This window comes from Oncorhynchus kisutch, unplaced genomic scaffold (genome assembly GCF_002021735.2).
Source record: "Oncorhynchus kisutch isolate 150728-3 unplaced genomic scaffold, Okis_V2 scaffold4008, whole genome shotgun sequence".
Lineage (NCBI taxonomy): Eukaryota > Metazoa > Chordata > Actinopteri > Salmoniformes > Salmonidae > Oncorhynchus > Oncorhynchus kisutch.
The window spans coordinates 65001-84807 of NW_022265953.1; the positions used below are offsets into that span (position 1 = coordinate 65001).

The 19807-nt window shown below is 39.4% G+C and overlaps 1 protein-coding gene across 2 annotated transcripts in view; it reads left to right on the forward strand.

Annotated features, from left to right (window-relative positions):
* Positions 1-5958: 5958 nt before the first annotated feature.
* Positions 5959-19807, forward strand: part of LOC116373019 (polymeric immunoglobulin receptor-like) — an 81231-nt gene continuing 67382 nt past the window's right edge. The window contains exons 1-6 of one of the 2 annotated variants that reach the window (XM_031821683.1): positions 5959-6528; positions 6578-6623; positions 6730-7053; positions 7448-7777; positions 8070-8291; positions 8397-8461. In XM_031821683.1, coding sequence (XP_031677543.1) covers positions 6581-6623; positions 6730-7053; positions 7448-7777; positions 8070-8291; positions 8397-8461 — 984 coding nt within the window. In that variant the 5' untranslated portion in view covers positions 5959-6528; positions 6578-6580. Of the gene's footprint in view, positions 6624-6729; positions 7054-7447; positions 7778-8069; positions 8292-8396; positions 8462-19807 lie in introns of both variants that reach the window. The other variant, XM_031821682.1, reaches the window with a different exon arrangement.

Here is a 19807-nt window from a genome sequence, read left to right on the forward strand (position 1 = left end):
TATTTTTTTGGTTTCTCTCCCTCTAACAACGGAAATGTATCATTCTAAACAAAAAATTGCTTCATTTACAAATTAGTAACAATGTCTCAAGCCATTTTCAAGCATGGCCTTTTTCTCGCTCATTTTACGTTATTTGAAAATGAAATAGCCCATGGGTAGCACAGAGCAATACTTCTTAAGGATTGGACAATTTTTTTTTTTTTTTTTGCCTAAGCTACTGCCTGTAGCTCAGGTATTGAAGCAAGGATATGCATATTCCTGACACCAGTTGGCACAGTTGGTAAAAACAGAAATAAATGTTTTGGCCTTTACAAATATTATTTTGGCCTTTATTCAGATTACAATCGATCACTTTCGTTTTTTTATTTTGTTATATACACTGCTCAAAAAAATAAAGGGAACACTTAAACAACACAATGTAACTCCAAGTCAATCACACTTCTGTGAAATCAAACTGTCCACTTAGGAAGCAACACTGATTGACAATAAATGTCACATGCTGTTGTGCAAATGGAATAGACAACAGGTGGAAATTATAGGCAATTAGCAAGACACCCCCAATAAAGGAGTGGCTCTGCAGGTGGTGACCACAGACCAATTCTCAGTTCCTATGCTTCCTGGCTGATGTTTTGGTCACTTTTGAATGCTGGCGGTGCTTTCACTCTAGTGGTAGCATGAGACGGAGTCTACAACCCACACAAGTGGCTCAGGTAGTGAAGCTCATCCAGGATGGCACATCAATGTGAGCTGTGGCAAGAAGATTTGCTGGGTCTGTCAGCGTAGTGTCCAGAGCATGGAGGCGCTACCAGGAGACAGGCCTGTACATCAGGAGACGTGGAGGAGGCCGTAGGAGGGCAACAACCCAGCAGCAGGACCGCTACCTCCGCCTTTGTGCAAGGAGCAGCACTGCCAGAGCACTGCAAAATGACCTCCAACAGGCCACAAATGTGCATGTGTCTGCTCAAACGGTCAGAAACAGACTCCATGAGGGTGGTATGAGGGCCCGACGTCCACAGGTGGGGGTTGTGCTTTACAGCCCAACACCGTGCAGGACGTTTGGCATTTGCCAGAGAACACCAAGATTGGCAAATTCGCCACTGGCGCCCTGTGCTCTTCACAGATGAAAGCAGGTTCACACTGAGCACATGTGACAGACGTGACAGTCTGGAGACGCCATGGAGAACGTTCTGCTGCCTGCAACATCCTCCAGCATGACCGGTTTGGCGGTGGGTCAGCCATGGTGTGGGGTGGCATTTTTTGTGTGGGGTGGCATTCCTCCATGTGCTCACCAGAGGTAACCTGACTGCCATTAGGTACCGAGATGAGATCCTCAGACCCCCTGTGAGACCATATGCTGGTGCGGTTGGCCCTGGGTTCCTCCTAATGCAAGACAATGCTAGACCTCATGTGGCTGGAGTGTGTCAGCAGTTCCTGCAAGAGGAAGGCATTGATGCTATGGACTGGCCCGCCCGTTCCCCAGACCTGAATCCAATTGAGCACATCTGGGACATCATGTCTCGCTCCATCCACCAACGCCACGTTGCACCACAGACTGTCCAGGAGTTGGCGGATGCTTTAGTCCAGGTCAGGGAGGAGATCCCTCAGGAGACCATCCGCCACCTCATCAGGAGCATGCCCAGGCGTTGTAGGGAGGTCATACAGGCACGTGGAGGCCACACACATTACTGAGCCTCATTTTGACTTGTTTTAAGGACATTACATCAAAGTTGGATCAGCCTGTAGTGTGGTTTTCCACTTTCATTTTGAGTGTGACTCCAAATCCAGACCTCCATGGGTTGATAAATTTGCATTCATCATTTTTGTGTGATTTTGTTGTCAGCACATTCAACTATGTAAAGAAAAAAGTATTTAATAAGAATATTTCATTCATTCAGATCTAGGATGTGTTATTTTAGTGTTCCCTTTATTTTTTGAGCAGTGTATAAACTCCAGTGGTATTATCAAATGTACATGTAAATATACAGATGAGCGACGGCCGAGTGACATAGACAAGATGCACTAGATGGTATAGAGTACAGTAAATACATATGAGATCAGTGTGTAGGGTATGTAAACATTACATAAAGTGGCATTGTTTAAAGTGACTAGAGATACACTTATTGCATCCAATTATTAATTCTTAAAGTGGCTAGAGATTTGAGTCAGTATGTTGGCAGCAGCCACTCAATGTTAGTGATGGCTGTTTAACAGGCTGATGGCCTTGAGATAGAAGCTGTTTTTCAGTCTCTCTGTCCCAGCTTTGATGCACCTGTACTGACCTCGCCTTCTGGATGATAGCGTGGTGAACAGGCAGTTGCTCGGGTGGTTGTTGTCCTAGATAATCTTTATGGCCTTCCTGTGACATCAGGTGATGTAGGTGTCCTGGAGGGCAGGTAATTTTCCCCTGGTGATGCGTTGTGCAGACCTCACTACCCTCTGGAGAGCCTTACGGTTGTGGGCGGAGCAGTTGCCTTACCATGCGGTGATACAGCCCGACAGGATGCTCTCGATTGTGCATCTGTAAAAGTTTGTGAGTGTTTTCGGGGGACAAGCCAAATTTCTTCAACCTTCTGAGGTTGAGCCTTCTTCACCACGCTGTCTGTGTGGGTGGACCATTTCAGTTTGTTCGTGATTTGTACACCGAGGAACTTAAAACTTTCCACCTTCTCCACTGCCGTCCCGTCGATGTGGATAGGGGGGTGGTCCCTCTGCTCTTTCCTGAAGTCCACAATCATCTCCTTTGTTTTGTTGACGTTGAGTGGGAGATATCTTCCTTACACCACACTCCGAGGGTCCTCTTCTCCTCCCCGTAGACCATCTCCTTGTTGTTGGTAATCAAGCCTACCACTATAGTGTCATCTGCAAACTTGATGATTGAGTTGGAGGCGTACTTGGCCACTCAGTCATGGGTGAACAGGGAGTAAAGGAGAGGGCTGAGAACGCACCCTTGTGGGGCATCAGTGTTGAGGATCAGCAGGGTGGAGATGTTGTTTCCTACCCTCACCACCTGGGGGCAGCCCATCAGAAAGTCCAGGACCAGTTGCACAGGGCAGAATCGACAGGGTCTCGAGCTTAATAACGAGTTTGGAGGGTTCTATGGTGTTAAATGCTGAGCTGTAGTTGATGAACAGCATTCTTACATAGGTATTCCTCTTGTCCAGATAGGATAGGGCAGTGCTCAGTGTGATTGCGATTGACTCGTCTGTGGACCTATTGGGCGGTAAGCAATTGGAGTGGGTCTAGGGTATCAGTTGGGTGGAGGTGATATGATCCATGACTAGTCTCTCAAAGCACTTCATGATGACAGAAGTGAGCTCTATGGGGCGATAGTCATTTAGCTCAGTTACCTCAGCTTTCTTGGGAACAGGAACAATGGTGGCCCTCTGGAAGCATGTGGGAACAGCAGACTGGGATAGGGACTGATTGAATATGTCCGTAAACACACCAGCCACCTGGTCTGCGCTCTGAGGACACGTCTATGGATGCCGTCTGGGCCGGCAGCCTTGCGAGGGTTAACACGTTTAAATGTTTTACTCACGTTGGCCACGGTGAAGGAGAGCCCACATGTTTTGGTAGCGGGCCGTGTCAGTGGCACTGTTTTGTCCTCAAACACAGTGCCACTGCTGCTATGGTGACCAGTGAGCTGAGATGAGGTGGGGCTTTACCTAGCAAAGACTCCTAATGCTGCCATCAATCCACAGTTTCTGGTTAGGGAAGGTTTTAATAGTCACAATGGGTACAACGTCACCGATGCAATTACTAAGAAAATCGCTCACCGAGTCAGCGCATACATCAATGTTGTTGTCTTAGGTTATATCCCAGTCCACATGATCGAAGCAATCATGAAGCGTGGAATCCGATTGGTCGGACCAGTGTTGAACAGAACTGAGCACGGGCGTTTCCTGTTTCAGTTTCTGTCTATAGGCTGGGAGCAACAAAATGGAGTCATGGTCAGATTTGCCAAAAGGAGGGTGGGGGAGGGCTTTGTATGTGTCGCGGAAGTTAGAGTAGCAATGATCCAGAATGCTGCCAGCTCGAGTTGTGCATTCGATATGCTGATAAAATTTAGCGAGCCTTGTTTTCAGATTAGCTTTGTTAAAATCCCCAGCTACAATAAATGCAGCCTCAGGATTTATGGTTTCCAGTTTACATAAAGTCCAGTGAAGTTCTTTCAGGGCCGTCGAGGTATCTGCTTGGGGCGGATATACACTGCTGTGAATCCTTTTGGTAGAGAATGCGGTCGGCCTTTGATTGTAATAAATTCTAGGTCAGGTGTACAGAAGGACTTGAGTTCCTGTATGTTGTTATGATTACACCATGAGTCATTAGTCATAAGGCATACACCCCCGCCCTTCTTCTTACCAGAGAGATGCTTGTTTCTGTCGGCGCGATGCGTGAAGAAACCGGGTGGCTGTACCGATTTCTGATAATGTTCCCGAGTGAGCCATGTTTCCGTGAAACAGAGAATGTTACAATCTCTGATGTCTCTCTGGAAGGCAACCCTTACTCGAATTTTGTCTACTTTGTTGTCAAGGGACTGGACATTGGAGCGTAGTATACTCTGGAGCGGAGAGCGATGTGCCCGCCTACGAAGTCTGACCAAAAGACCGCTCCGTCTAACCCTTCTGTTGTTTTGGGTCGCCTACTGGGATCAGATCCATTGTCCTGGATACTGCACCATTAAACACTCTGCTACATAGTCTACTACTGTAGACACGTCATAATGTACTGCACCATTAAACACTCTGCTACATAGTCTACTACTGTAGACACCTCATAATGTACTGCACCATTAAACACTCTGCTACATAGTCTACTACTGTAGACACCTCATAATGTACTGCACCATTAAACACTCTGCTACATAGTCTACTACTGTAGACACCTCATAATGTACTGCACCATTAAACACTCTGCTACATAGTCTACTACTGTAGACACCTCATAATGTACTGCACCATTAAACACTCTGCTACATAGTCTACTACTGTAGACACCTCATAATGTACTGCACCATTAAACACTCTGCTACATAGTCTACTACTGTAGACACCTCATAATGTACTGCACCATTAAACACTCTGCTACATAGTCTACTACTGTAGACACCTCATAATGTACTGCACCATTAAACACTCTGCTACATAGTCTACTACTGTAGACACCTCATAATGTACTGCACCATTAAACACTCTGCTACATAGTCTACTACTGTAGACACCTCATAATGTACTGCACCATTAAACACTCTGCTACATAGTCTACTACTGTAGACACCTCATAATGTACTGCACCATTAAACACTCTGCTACATAGTCTACTACTGTCACTGATCTGTATGGAACAGCATTAATTCATGTTTTCATTCATTGGTGTTTTACACCGTGCTTCTACACCTGCATTGCTTGCTGTTTGGGGTTTTAGGCTGGGTTCTGTACAGCACTCTGAGATATCAGCTGATGTACGAAGGGCACATCCATCAGCACCAATATATTTATGTGTTTGATACGTTCCATTCTAGACATTACTATAAGTAGTCCTCCCCTCACCAGCCTCCACTGGTGCTGTCAGTAAACTCAGTACCTGTCTCATCAGCATGTACCACTGTCTCTAGACACACAGAGCTGAGATGGAGGGATAGATGGAGGGAGAGAGAGATGGAGGGAGAGAGAGATGAAGGGAGAGAGAGATGGAGGGAGAGAGAGATGGAGGGAGAGAGAGATGAAGGGAGAGAGAGATGGAGGGAGAGAGAGATGAAGGGAGAGAGAGATGGAGGGAGAAAGAGATGGAGGGACAGATGAAGGGAGAGAGAGATGAAGGGAGAGAGAGATGGAGGGAGAGAGAGATGAAGGGAGAGAGAGAGATGGAGGGATGTCACCCTCCAGTGGTAGAATAACTCTGTTTCTCTCCTCTGTCGACAGCCTCCAGTCTGCATGAATGTATGAATGTGTTTTTGTGCTATGATCCATAGAGGACTCTCTCACTCTCTTTTTCTCACTGATCTCATTTTCTCTCTCTACTGTGCGATGTAGGAACAAAGATGTGATTGGTTAAGGAGGAAGAGGGAGGGGCTGTCAGACATAACATGTGGTAGGAGGGTTTGAACTAGTAGAAAGAGAGAGATGCAGGAATAGGGAACTACATAGTTGTAAGACTGCAAAGAGTGAGTGAGAGAGAGAGAGAGAGGGGCTGTGAGAGAGAGAGAGAGAGAGGGCAGAGAGAGAGAGGGAGGGGCTGAGAGAGAGAGGGAGGGCAGAGAGAGTACATAAAGTACATGAAGTTTGGTATATAGTTCCTATAAGTAGAGAAGAACGGAGAAAGTTACAGACTTGGACAGACAACATTATATCAGGACCTATAGACACCTGGAGAGAAAACAGCATTATATCAGAACCTATAGACACCTGGACCAACCTGTAGAGAACACAACATTATATCAGGACCTATAGACACCTGGACCAACCTGGAGAGAACACAACATTATATCAGGACCTATAGACACCTGGACCAACCTGGAGAGAACACAACATTATATCAGGACCTATAGACACCTGGACCAACCTGGAGAGAACACAACAAGATGAGGATCCTGCTGATAGTCATCCTCCTCTCCTTCATGACAGGTAATAAGCTTGTTATAACTCTCTATAACAATGTAATAACATCCTGTTAGGTTTCTTATAAAGGCTGCTACTACAGATAATATATTTTCTCTGGTCTGATTGACAGGTTGTTTGAGCTCCTTCACAGTGACAGGATACTCTGGAGGAACTGTCATCATCTACTGTCATTATTCAACAGAAGACAGAAGTTGTGAGAAATATTTCTGCTTGGGGCAGAACAGTTTGAGTTGTGAGGATCAAATCATAACTGGATTGAAGAACACCTGGCAGCACCGTGGTAGATTCTCTCTGTATGACAACACTGGAGGAAACTACTTCAAGGTGATCATCAGACAACTGACCAGACAAGATGAAGGGACCTACTGGTGTGGAGTGGACAAACCTACTCTACCTGACAGTTATACCAAGGTAGAGCTGGATGTGAAGAATGGTGAGGGACTTTTACTTTAACTTTATAAAATGAATTTAGCTACAAATGTTATTACATGATCAGTACCACTAGTCAATGAAGTCAGTCTATAGTACTAGACTAAGGTTGTGGTGTGGGTTCCTGTTGACAGATGACTGCTGTGTGAAGTCAGTCTATAGTACTAGACTAAGGTTGTGATGTGTGTTCCTGTTGACAGATGACTGCTGTGAGAAGTCAGTCTATAGTATTAGACTAAGGTTGTGATGTGTGTTCCTGTTGACAGATGACTGCTGTGAGAAGTCAGTCTATAGTACTAGACTAAGGTTGTGATGTGTGTTCCTATTGACAGATGACTGCTGTGAGAAGTCAGTCTATAGTACTAGACTAAGGTTGTGATGTGTGTTCCTATTGACAGATGACTGCTGTGAGAAGTCAGTCACAGAGACTGCCTTTCTGGGAGGAGAAGCTACCATCAGATGCAACTATCCAGAGGACCATGAGGACGACATCAAGTATTTCTGCAAAGAAGACAGTGAATCTGACTGTGAAAACAAGATATCAGATACATATCATGAAAAACCTAGAAGATATTCTCTTTCTAAGAGAAGAAGAAAGAGATTCTACACAGTGACCATCAGTGACCTGACTGAAGATGATACTGGGACCTACTGGTGTGGAGTAGAAACCAGCAGGACAGAACAACGTTACATTACACTGATCACACAGGTGAAGCTGCGTGTTATAAGTGAGTATAAACTTCTTCTTTCTCTTTTACATGTGACTCTAAACACAAAAGTTGCAGTTATCTATTTAATAAAAGTAGTTTAATTTAAATTATAATTGCATGACCTGGACCCCTACAAATCAGCCGGACTAGACAATCTGGATCCTCTATTTTCTAAAATTATCCGCCGAAATCTTTGCAACTTACTGGCCTGTTCAACCTCTCTTTCGTATCGTCTGAGATCACCAGAGATTAGAAAGCTGCCGTGGTCATTTGACAAGATAATATGTCTCTCATGATGTTTTCACTTCAGTGATCTCCAGGTCTCCTGCAACACCGTCCTCACCAACCTCTTCATCCACCCCAGGGACCTCCACTTACCCTGTTCCCTCATCTATCTCCCCTTCATCATCCACATCATCATCATCAATCCCAATGGCATTTGTAATGATCATGGTGTCTGTGAGTCTGGCTGTGTTGGTGTTAACTGTCATCGTGTTCACCGTCTACAGATGGAAATGTAACAAGGTGCAAGGTATGTTTCAGACACACAGGCAGGCAAACACACACACTCAAGCACACATACACACACAGAACATAACAAGTGTGTATTCTGTTTAAGATGTTGTGTGTTCCCAAGGGCCGGCTTCCTCCAGCAGACAGACCTCTAGCAGACCAAACACCCACCCAGGAAACAGTGAGGAGGTGAGGGGTTGAATGTTAGGAGTGGGTGGTTGGGCATGGGGGTGTCTGCTGGGATCACAGATTAACAGATTTAACCAAACCATTCAGATCATCACCTGCACCAATTCATCAAATGTATTTATACAACAAGACGACAGAATATATCATGTTCATATTTAACCAAATAAGGACTAGAGACAGAAATGCACTGTCTGATGGTACTGATTATGGACTAATAACTACTGTCTGATGGTACTGATTATGGACTAATAACTACTGTCTGATGGTACTGATTATGGACTAATAACTACTGTCTGATGGTTCTGATTATGGACTAATAACTACTGTCTGATGGTACTGATTATGGACTAATAACTACTGTCTGATGGTACTGATTATGGACTAATAACTACTGTCTGATGGTACTGATTATGGACTAATAACTACTGCCTGATGGTTCTGATTATGGACGAATAACTAATGTCTGATGGTACTGATAATGGACTAATAATTCTACTGATGGTACTGATTATGGACAATAACTCTACTGATGGTACTGATTATGGACTAATAACTACTGTCTGATGGTACTGATTATGGGCTAATGACTCTACTGATGGTATTGATTATGGACTAATAACTACTGTCTGATGGTATTGATTATGGACTAATGACTCTACTGATGGTACTGATTATGGACTAATAACTACTTTCTGGTGGTACTGATTATGGACTAATAACTGTCTGATGGTACTGATTATGGACTAATAACTACTGTCTGATGGTACTGATTATGGACTAATAACCACCTTCTGATGGTACTGATTATGGACTAATAACTACTGTCTGATGGTACTGATTATGGACTAATAACTACTGTCTGATGGTACTGATTATGGACTAATAACTACTGTCTGATGGTTCTGATTATGGACTAATAACTAATGTCTGATGGTACTGATTATGGACTAATAATTCTACTGATGGTACTGATTATGGACAATAACTCTACTGATGGTACTGATTATGGACTAATAACTACTGTCTGGTGGTACTGATTATGGACTAATAACTACTGTCTGATGGTACTGATTATGGACGAATAATTCGACTGATGGTACTGATTATGGACAATAACTCTACTGATGGTACTGATTATGGACTAATAACTCATGTCTGATGGTACTGATTATGGACTAATAACTACTGTCTGATGGTACTGATTATGGACTAATAACTACTGTCTGATGGTACTGATTATGGACTAATAACTACTGTCTGATGGTTCTGATTATGGACTAATAACTACTGTCTGGTACTGATTATGGACTAATAACTACTGTCTGATGGTTCTGATTATGGACTAATAACTACTGTCTGATGGTACTGATTATGGACTAATAACTACTGTCTGATGGTACTGATTATGGACTAATAACTACTGTCTGATGGTACTGATTATGGACTAATAATTCTACTGATGGTACTGATTATGGACAATAACTCTACTGATGATACTGATTATGAACTAATAACTACTGTCTGATGGTACTGATTATGGACGAATAACTACCGATGGTACTGATTATGGACTAATAACTACTGTCTGATGGTACTGATTATGGACTAATAACTACTGTCCGATGGTACTGATTATGGACTAATAACTACTGTCCGATGGTACTGATTATGGACTAATAATTCTACTGATGGTACTGATTATGGACAATAACTCTACTGATGGTTCTGATCATGGACTAATAACTACTGTCTGATGGTACTGATTATGGACTAATAACTACTGATGGTACTGATTATGGACTAATAACTACTGTCTGATGGTACTGATTATGGACTAATAACCACCTTCTGATGGTACTGATTATGGACTAATAACTACTGTCTGATGGTACTGATTATGGACTAATAACTACTGTTTGATGGTACTGATTATGGACTAATAACTACTGTCTGATGGTACTGATTATGGACTAATAACTACTGTCTGATGGTACTGATTATGGACTAATAACTACTGTCTGATGGTTCTGATTATGGACTAATAACTAATGTCTGATGGTACTGATTATGGACTAATAATTCTACTGATGGTACTGATTATGGACAATAACTCTACTGATGGTACTGATTATGGACTAATAACTACTGATGGTACTGTTTATGGACTAATAACTACTTTCTGATGGTACTGATTATGGACGAATAACTACTGATGGTACTGATTATGGACTAATAACTACTGTCTGATGGTACTGATTATGGACTGATAACTACTGTCTGATGGTTCTGATTATGGACTAATAACTACTGTCTGATGGTACTGATTATGGACTAATAACTACTGTCTGATGGTACTGATTATGGACAAATAACTACTGTCTGATGGTACTGATTATGGACTAATAATTCTACTGATGGTACTGATTATGGACAATAACTCTACTGATGGTACTGATTATGAACTAATAACTACTGTCTGATGGTACTGATTATGGACGAATAACTACCGGTGGTACTGATTATGGACTAATAACTACTGTCTGATGGTACTAATTATGGACTAATAACTACTGTCTGATGGTACTGATTATGGACTAATAACAACTGTCTGATGGTACTGATTATGGACTAATAATTCTACTGATGGTACTGATTATGGACAATAACTACTGTCTGATGGTACTGATTATGGACTAATAACTACTGTCCGATGGTACTGATTATGGACTAATAATTCTACTGATGGTACTGATTATGGACAATAACTCTACTGATGGTACTGATTATGGACTAATAACTACTGTCTGATGGTACTGATTATGGACTAATAACTACTGATGGTACTGATTATGGACTAATAACTACTGTCTGATGGTACTGATTATGGACTAATAACCACCTTCTGATGGTACTGATTATGGACTAATAACTACTGTCTGATGGTACTGATTATGGACTAATAACTACTGTTTGATGGTACTGATTATGGACTAATAACTACTGTCTGATGGTACTGATTATGGACTAATAACTACTGTCTGATGGTACTGATTATGGACTAATAACTACTGTCTGATGGTTCTGATTATGGACTAATAACTCATGTCTGATGGTACTGATTATGGACTAATAATTCTACTGATGGTACTGATTATGGACAATAACTCTACTGATGGTACTGATTATGGACTAATAACTACTGATGGTACTGTTTATGGACTAATAACTACTTTCTGATGGTACTGATTATGGACGAATAACTACTGATGGTACTGATTATGGACTAATAACTACTGTCTGATGGTACTGATTATGGAATGATAACTACTGTCTGATGGTTCTGATTATGGACTAATAACTACTGTCTGATGGTACTGATTATGGACTAATAACTACTGTCTGATGGTACTGATTATGGACAAATAACTACTGTCTGATGGTACTGATTATGGACTAATAATTCTACTGATGGTACTGATTATGGACAATAACTCTACTGATGGTACTGATTATGAACTAATAACTACTGTCTGATGGTACTGATTATGGACGAATAACTACCGGTGGTACTGATTATGGACTAATAACTACTGTCTGATGGTACTGATTATGGACTAATAACTACTGTCTGATGGTTCTGATTATGGACTAATAACTAATGTCTGATGGTACTGATTATGGACTAATAATTCTACTGATGGTACTGATTATGGACAATAACTCTACTGATGGTACTGATTATGGACTAATAACTACTGATGGTACTGATTATGGACTAATAACTACTTTCTGATGGTACTGATTATGGACGAATAACTACTGATGGTACTGATTATGGACTAATAACTACTGTCTGATGGTACTGATTATGGACTAATAACTACTGTCTGATGGTTCTGATTATGGACTAATAACTACTGTCTGATGGTACTGATTATGGACTAATAACTACTGTCTGATGGTACTGATTATGGACTAATAACTACTGTCTGATGGTACTGATTATGGACTAATAATTCTACTGATGGTACTGATTATGGACAATAACTCTACTGATGGTACTGATTATGAACTAATAACTACTGTCTGATGGTACTGATTATGGACGAATAACTACCGGTGGTACTGATTATGGACTAATAACTACTGTCTGATGGTACTAATTATGGACTAATAACTACTGTCTGATGGTACTGATTATGGACGAATAACTACCGATGGTACTGATTATGGACTAATAACTACTGTCTGATGGTACTGATTATGGACTAATAACTACTGTCTGATGGTACTGATTATGGACTAATAACTACTGTCCGATGGTACTGATTATGGACTAATAATTCTACTGATGGTACTGATTATGGACAATAACTCTACTGATGGTACTGATTATGGACTAATAACTACTGTCTGATGGTACTGATTATGGACTAATAACTACTGATGGTACTGATTATGGACTAATAACTACTGTCTGATGGTACTGATTATGGACTAATAACCACCTTCTGATGGTACTGATTATGGACTAATAACTACTGTCTGATGGTACTGATTATGGACTAATAACTACTGTTTGATGGTACTGATTATGGACTAATAACTACTGTCTGATGGTTCTGATTATGGACTAATAACTAATGTCTGATGGTACTGATTATGGACTAATAATTCTACTGATGGTACTGATTATGGACAATAACTCTACTGATGGTACTGATTATGGACTAATAACTACTGATGGTACTGATTATGGACTAATAACTACTTTCTGATGGTACTGATTATGGACGAATAACTACTGATGGTACTGATTATGGACTAATAACTACTGTCTGATGGTACTGATTATGGACTAATAACTACTGTCTGATGGTTCTGATTATGGACTAATAACTACTGTCTGATGGTACTGATTATGGACTAATAACTACTGTCTGATGGTACTGATTATGGACTAATAACTACTGTCTGATGGTACTGATTATGGACTAATAATTCTACTGATGGTACTGATTATGGACAATAACTCTACTGATGGTACTGATTATGAACTAATAACTACTGTCTGATGGTACTGATTATGGACGAATAACTACCGGTGGTACTGATTATGGACTAATAACTACTGTCTGATGGTACTAATTATGGACTAATAACTACTGTCTGATGGTACTGATTATGGACGAATAACTACCGATGGTACTGATTATGGACTAATAACTACTGTCTGATGGTACTGATTATGGACTAATAACGACTGTCTGATGGTACTGATTATGGACTAATAACTACTGTCCGATGGTACTGATTATGGACTAATAATTCTACTGATGGTACTGATTATGGACAATAACTCTACTGATGGTACTGATTATGGACTAATAACTACTGTCTGATGGTACTGATTATGGACTAATAACTACTGATGGTACTGATTATGGACTAATAACTACTGTCTGATGGTACTGATTATGGACTAATAACCACCTTCTGATGGTACTGATTATGGACTAATAACTACTGTCTGATGGTACTGATTATGGACTAATAACTACTGTTTGATGGTACTGATTATGGACTAATAACTACTGTCTGATGGTTCTGATTATGGACTAATAACTAATGTCTGATGGTACTGATTATGGACTAATAATTCTACTGATGGTACTGATTATGGACAATAACTCTACTGATGGTACTGATTATGGACTAATAACTACTGATGGTACTGATTATGGACTAATAACTACTTTCTGATGGTACTGATTATGGACGAATAACTACTGATGGTACTGATTATGGACTAATAACTACTGTCTGATGGTACTGATTATGGACTAATAACTACTGTCTGATGGTACTGATTATGGACTAATAATTCTACTGATGGTACTGATTATGGACAATAACTCTACTGATGGTACTGATTATGAACTAATAACTACTGTCTGATGGTACTGATTATGGACGAATAACTACCGGTGGTACTGATTATGGACTAATAACTACTGTCTGATGGTACTAATTATGGACTAATAACTACTGTCTGATGGTACTGATTATGGACGAATAACTACCGATGGTACTGATTATGGACTAATAACTACTGTCTGATGGTACTGATTATGGACTAATAACTACTGTCTGATGGTACTGATTATGGACTAATAATTCTACTGATGGTACTGATTATGGACAATAACTCTACTGATGGTACTGATTATGAACTAATAACTACTGTCTGATGGTACTGATTATGGACGAATAACTACCGGTGGTACTGATTATGGACTAATAACTACTGTCTGATGGTACTAATTATGGACTAATAACTACTGTCTGATGGTACAGATTATGGACGAATAACTACCGATGGTACTGATTATGGACTAATAACTACTGTCTGATGGTACTGATTATGGACTAATAACTACTGTCTGATGGTACTGATTATGGACTAATAACTACTGTCCGATGGTACTGATTATGGACTAATAATTCTACTGATGGTACTGATTATGGACAATAACTCTACTGATGGTACTGATTATGGACTAATAACTACTGTCTGATGGTACTGATTATGGACTAATAACTACTGATGGTACTGATTATGGACTAATAACTACTGTCTGATGGTACTGATTATGGACTAATAACCACCTTCTGATGGTACTGATTATGGACTAATAACTACTGTCTGATGGTACTGATTATGGACTAATAACTACTGTTTGATGGTACTGATTATGGACTAATAACTACTGTCTGATGGTTCTGATTATGGACTAATAACTAATGTCTGATGGTACTGATTATGGACTAATAATTCTACTGATGGTACTGATTATGGACAATAACTCTACTGATGGTACTGATTATGGACTAATAACTACTGATGGTACTGATTATGGACTAATAACTACTTTCTGATGGTACTGATTATGGACGAATAACTACTGATGGTACTGATTATGGACTAATAACTACTGTCTGATGGTACTGATTATGGACTAATAACTACTGTCTGATGGTTCTGATTATGGACTAATAACTACTGTCTGATGGTACTGATTATGGACTAATAACCACCTTCTGATGGTACTGATTATGGACTAATAACTACTGTCTGATGGTACTGATTATGGACTAATAACTACTGTTTGATGGTACTGATTATGGACTAATAACCACCTTCTGATGGTACTGATTATGGACTAATAACTACTGTCTGATGGTACTGATTATGGACTAATAACTACTGTTTGATGGTACTGATTATGGACTAATAACTACTGTCTGATGGTACTGATTATGGACTAATAACTACTGTCTGATGGTACTGATTATGGACTAATAACCACCTTCTGATGGTACTGATTATGGACTAATAACTACTGTCTGATGGTACTGATTATGGACTAATAACTACTGTTTGATGGTACTGATTATGGACTAATAACTACTGTCTGATGGTACTGATTATGGACTAATAACTACTGTCTGATGGTACTGATTATGGACTAATAACTACTGTCTGATGGTTCTGATTATGGACTAATAACTAATGTCTGATGGTACTGATTATGGACTAATAATTCTACTGATGGTACTGATTATGGACAATAACTCTACTGATGGTACTGATTATGGACTAATAACTACTGATGGTACTGATTATGGACTAATAACTACTTTCTGATGGTACTGATTATGGACGAATAACTACTGATGGTACTGATTATGGACTAATAACTACTGTCTGATGGTACTGATTATGGACTGATAACTACTGTCTGATGGTTCTGATTATGGACTAATAACTACTGTCTGATGGTACTGATTATGGACTAATAACTACTGTCTGATGGTACTGATTATGGACAAATAACTACTGTCTGATGGTACTGATTATGGACTAATAATTCTACTGATGGTACTGATTATGGACAATAACACTACTGATGGTACTGATTATGAACTAATAACTACTGTCTGATGGTACTGATTATGGACGAATAACTACCGGTGGTACTGATTATGGACTAATAACTACTGTCTAATGGTACTAATTATGGACTAATAACTACTGTCTGATGGTACTGATTATGGACTAATAACAACTGTCTGATGGTACTGATTATGGACTAATAATTCTACTGATGGTACTGATTATGGACAATAACTACTGTCTGATGGTACTGATTATGGACTAATAACTACTGTCCGATGGTACTGATTATGGACTAATAATTCTACTGATGGTACTGATTATGGACAATAACTCTACTGATGGTACTGATTATGGACTAATAACTACTGTCTGATGGTACTGATTATGGACTAATAACTACTGATGGTACTGATTATGGACTAATAACTACTGTCTGATGGTACTGATTATGGACTAATAACCACCTTCTGATGGTACTGATTATGGACTAATAACTACTGTCTGATGGTACTGATTATGGACTAATAACTACTGTTTGATGGTACTGATTATGGACTAATAACTACTGTCTGATGGTACTGATTATGGACTAATAACTACTGTCTGATGGTACTGATTATGGACTAATAACTACTGTCTGATGGTTCTGATTATGGACTAATAACTAATGTCTGATGGTACTGATTATGGACTAATAATTCTACTGATGGTACTGATTATGGACAATAACTCTACTGATGATACTGATTATGGACTAATAACTACTGATGGTACTGATTATGGACTAATAACTACTTTCTGATGGTACTGATTATGGACGAATAACTACTGATGGTACTGATTATGGACTAATAACTACTGTCTGATGGTACTGATTATGGACTAATAACTAATGTCTGATGGTACTGATTATGGACTAATAATTCTACTGATGGTACTGATTATGGACAATAACTATACTGATGGTTCTGATCATGGACTAATAACTACTGTCTGATGGTACTGATTATGGACTAATAATTACTGTTTGATGGTACTGATTATGGACTAATAACTACTGTCTGATGGTTCTGATTATGGACTAATAACTAATGTCTGATGGTACTGATTATGGACTAATAATTCTACTGATGGTACTGATTATGGACTAATAATTCTACTGATGGTACTGATTATGGACAATAACTCTACTGATGGTACTGATTATGGACTAATAACTACTGTCTGATGGTACTGATTATGGACTAATAACTACTGATGGTACTGATTATGGACTAATAACTACTGTCTGATGGTACTGATTATGGACTAATAACCACCTTCTGATGGTACTGATTATGGACTAATAACTACTGTCTGATGGTACTGATTATGGACTAATAACTACTGTTTGATGGTACTGATTATGGACTAATAACTACTGTCTGATGGTACTGATTATGGACTAATAACTACTGTCTGATGGTACTGATTATGGACTAATAACTACTGTCTGATGGTTCTGATTATGGACTAATAACTAATGTCTGATGGTACTGATTATGGACTAATAATTCTACTGATGGTACTGATTATGGACAATAACTCTACTGATGGTACTGATTATGGACTAATAACTACTGATGGTACTGATTATGGACTAATAACTACTTTCTGATGGTACTGATTATGGACGAATAACTACTGATGGTACTGATTATGGACTAATAACTACTGTCTGATGGTACTGATTATGGACTAATAACTACTGTCTGATGGTTCTTATTATGGACTAATAACTACTGTCTGATGGTACTGATTATGGACTAATAACTACTGTCTGATGGTACTGATTATGGACTAATAACTACTGTCTGATGGTACTGATTATGGACTAATAATTCTACTGATGGTACTGATTATGGACAATAACTCTACTGATGGTACTGATTATGAACTAATAACTACTGTCTGATGGTACTGATTATGGACGAATAACTACCGGTGGTACTGATTATGGACTAATAACTACTGTCTGATGGTACTAATTATGGACTAATAACTACTGTCTGATGGTACTGATTATGGACGAATAACTACCGATGGTACTGATTATGGACTAATAACTACTGTCTGATGGTACTGATTATGGACTAATAACTACTGTCTGATGGTACTGATTATGGACTAATAACTACTGTCCGATGGTACTGATTATGGACTAATAATTCTACTGATGGTACTGATTATGGACAATAACTCTACAGATGGTACTGATTATGGACTAATAACTACTGTCTGATGGTACTGATTATGGACTAATAACTACTGATGGTACTGATTATGGACTAATAACTACTGTCTGATGGTTCTGATTATGGACTAATAACTACTGTCTGATGGTACTGATTATGGACTAATAACTACTGTCTGATGGTACTGATTATGGACTAATAACTACTGTCCGATGGTACTGATTATGGACTAATAATTCTACTGATGGTACTGATTATGGACAATAACTATACTGATGGTTCTGATCATGGACTAATAACTACTGTCTGATGGTACTGATTATGGACTAATAACTACTGATGGTACTGATTATGGACTAATAACTACTGTCTGATGGTACTGATTATGGACTAATAACCACCTTCTGATGGTACTGATTATGGACTAATAACTACTGTCTGATGGTACTGATTATGGACTAATAACTACTGTTTGATGGTACTGATTATGGACTAATAACTACTGTCTGATGGTACTGATTATGGACTAATAACTACTGTCTGATGGTACTGATTATGGACTAATAACTACTGTCTGATGGTTCTGATTATGGACTAATAACTAATGTCTGATGGTACTGATTATGGACTAATAATTCTACTGATGGTACTGATTATGGACAATAACTCTACTGATGGTACTGATTATGGACTAATAACTACTGATGGTACTGATTATGGACTAATAACTACTTTCTGATGGTACTGATTATGGACGAATAACTACTGATGGTACTGATTATGGACTAATAACTACTGTCTGATGGTACTGATTATGGACTGATAACTACTGTCTGATGGTTCTGATTATGGACTAATAACTACTGTCTGATGGTACTGATTATGGACTAATAACTACTGTCTGATGGTACTGATTATGGACAAATAACTACTGTCTGATGGTACTGATTATGGACTAATAATTCTACTGATGGTACTGATTATGGACAATAACTCTACTGATGGTACTGATTATGAACTAATAACTACTGTCTGATGGTACTGATTATGGACGAATAACTACCGGTGGTACTGATTATGGACTAATAACTACTGTCTAATGGTACTAATTATGGACTAATAACTACTGTCTGATGGTACTGATTATGGACT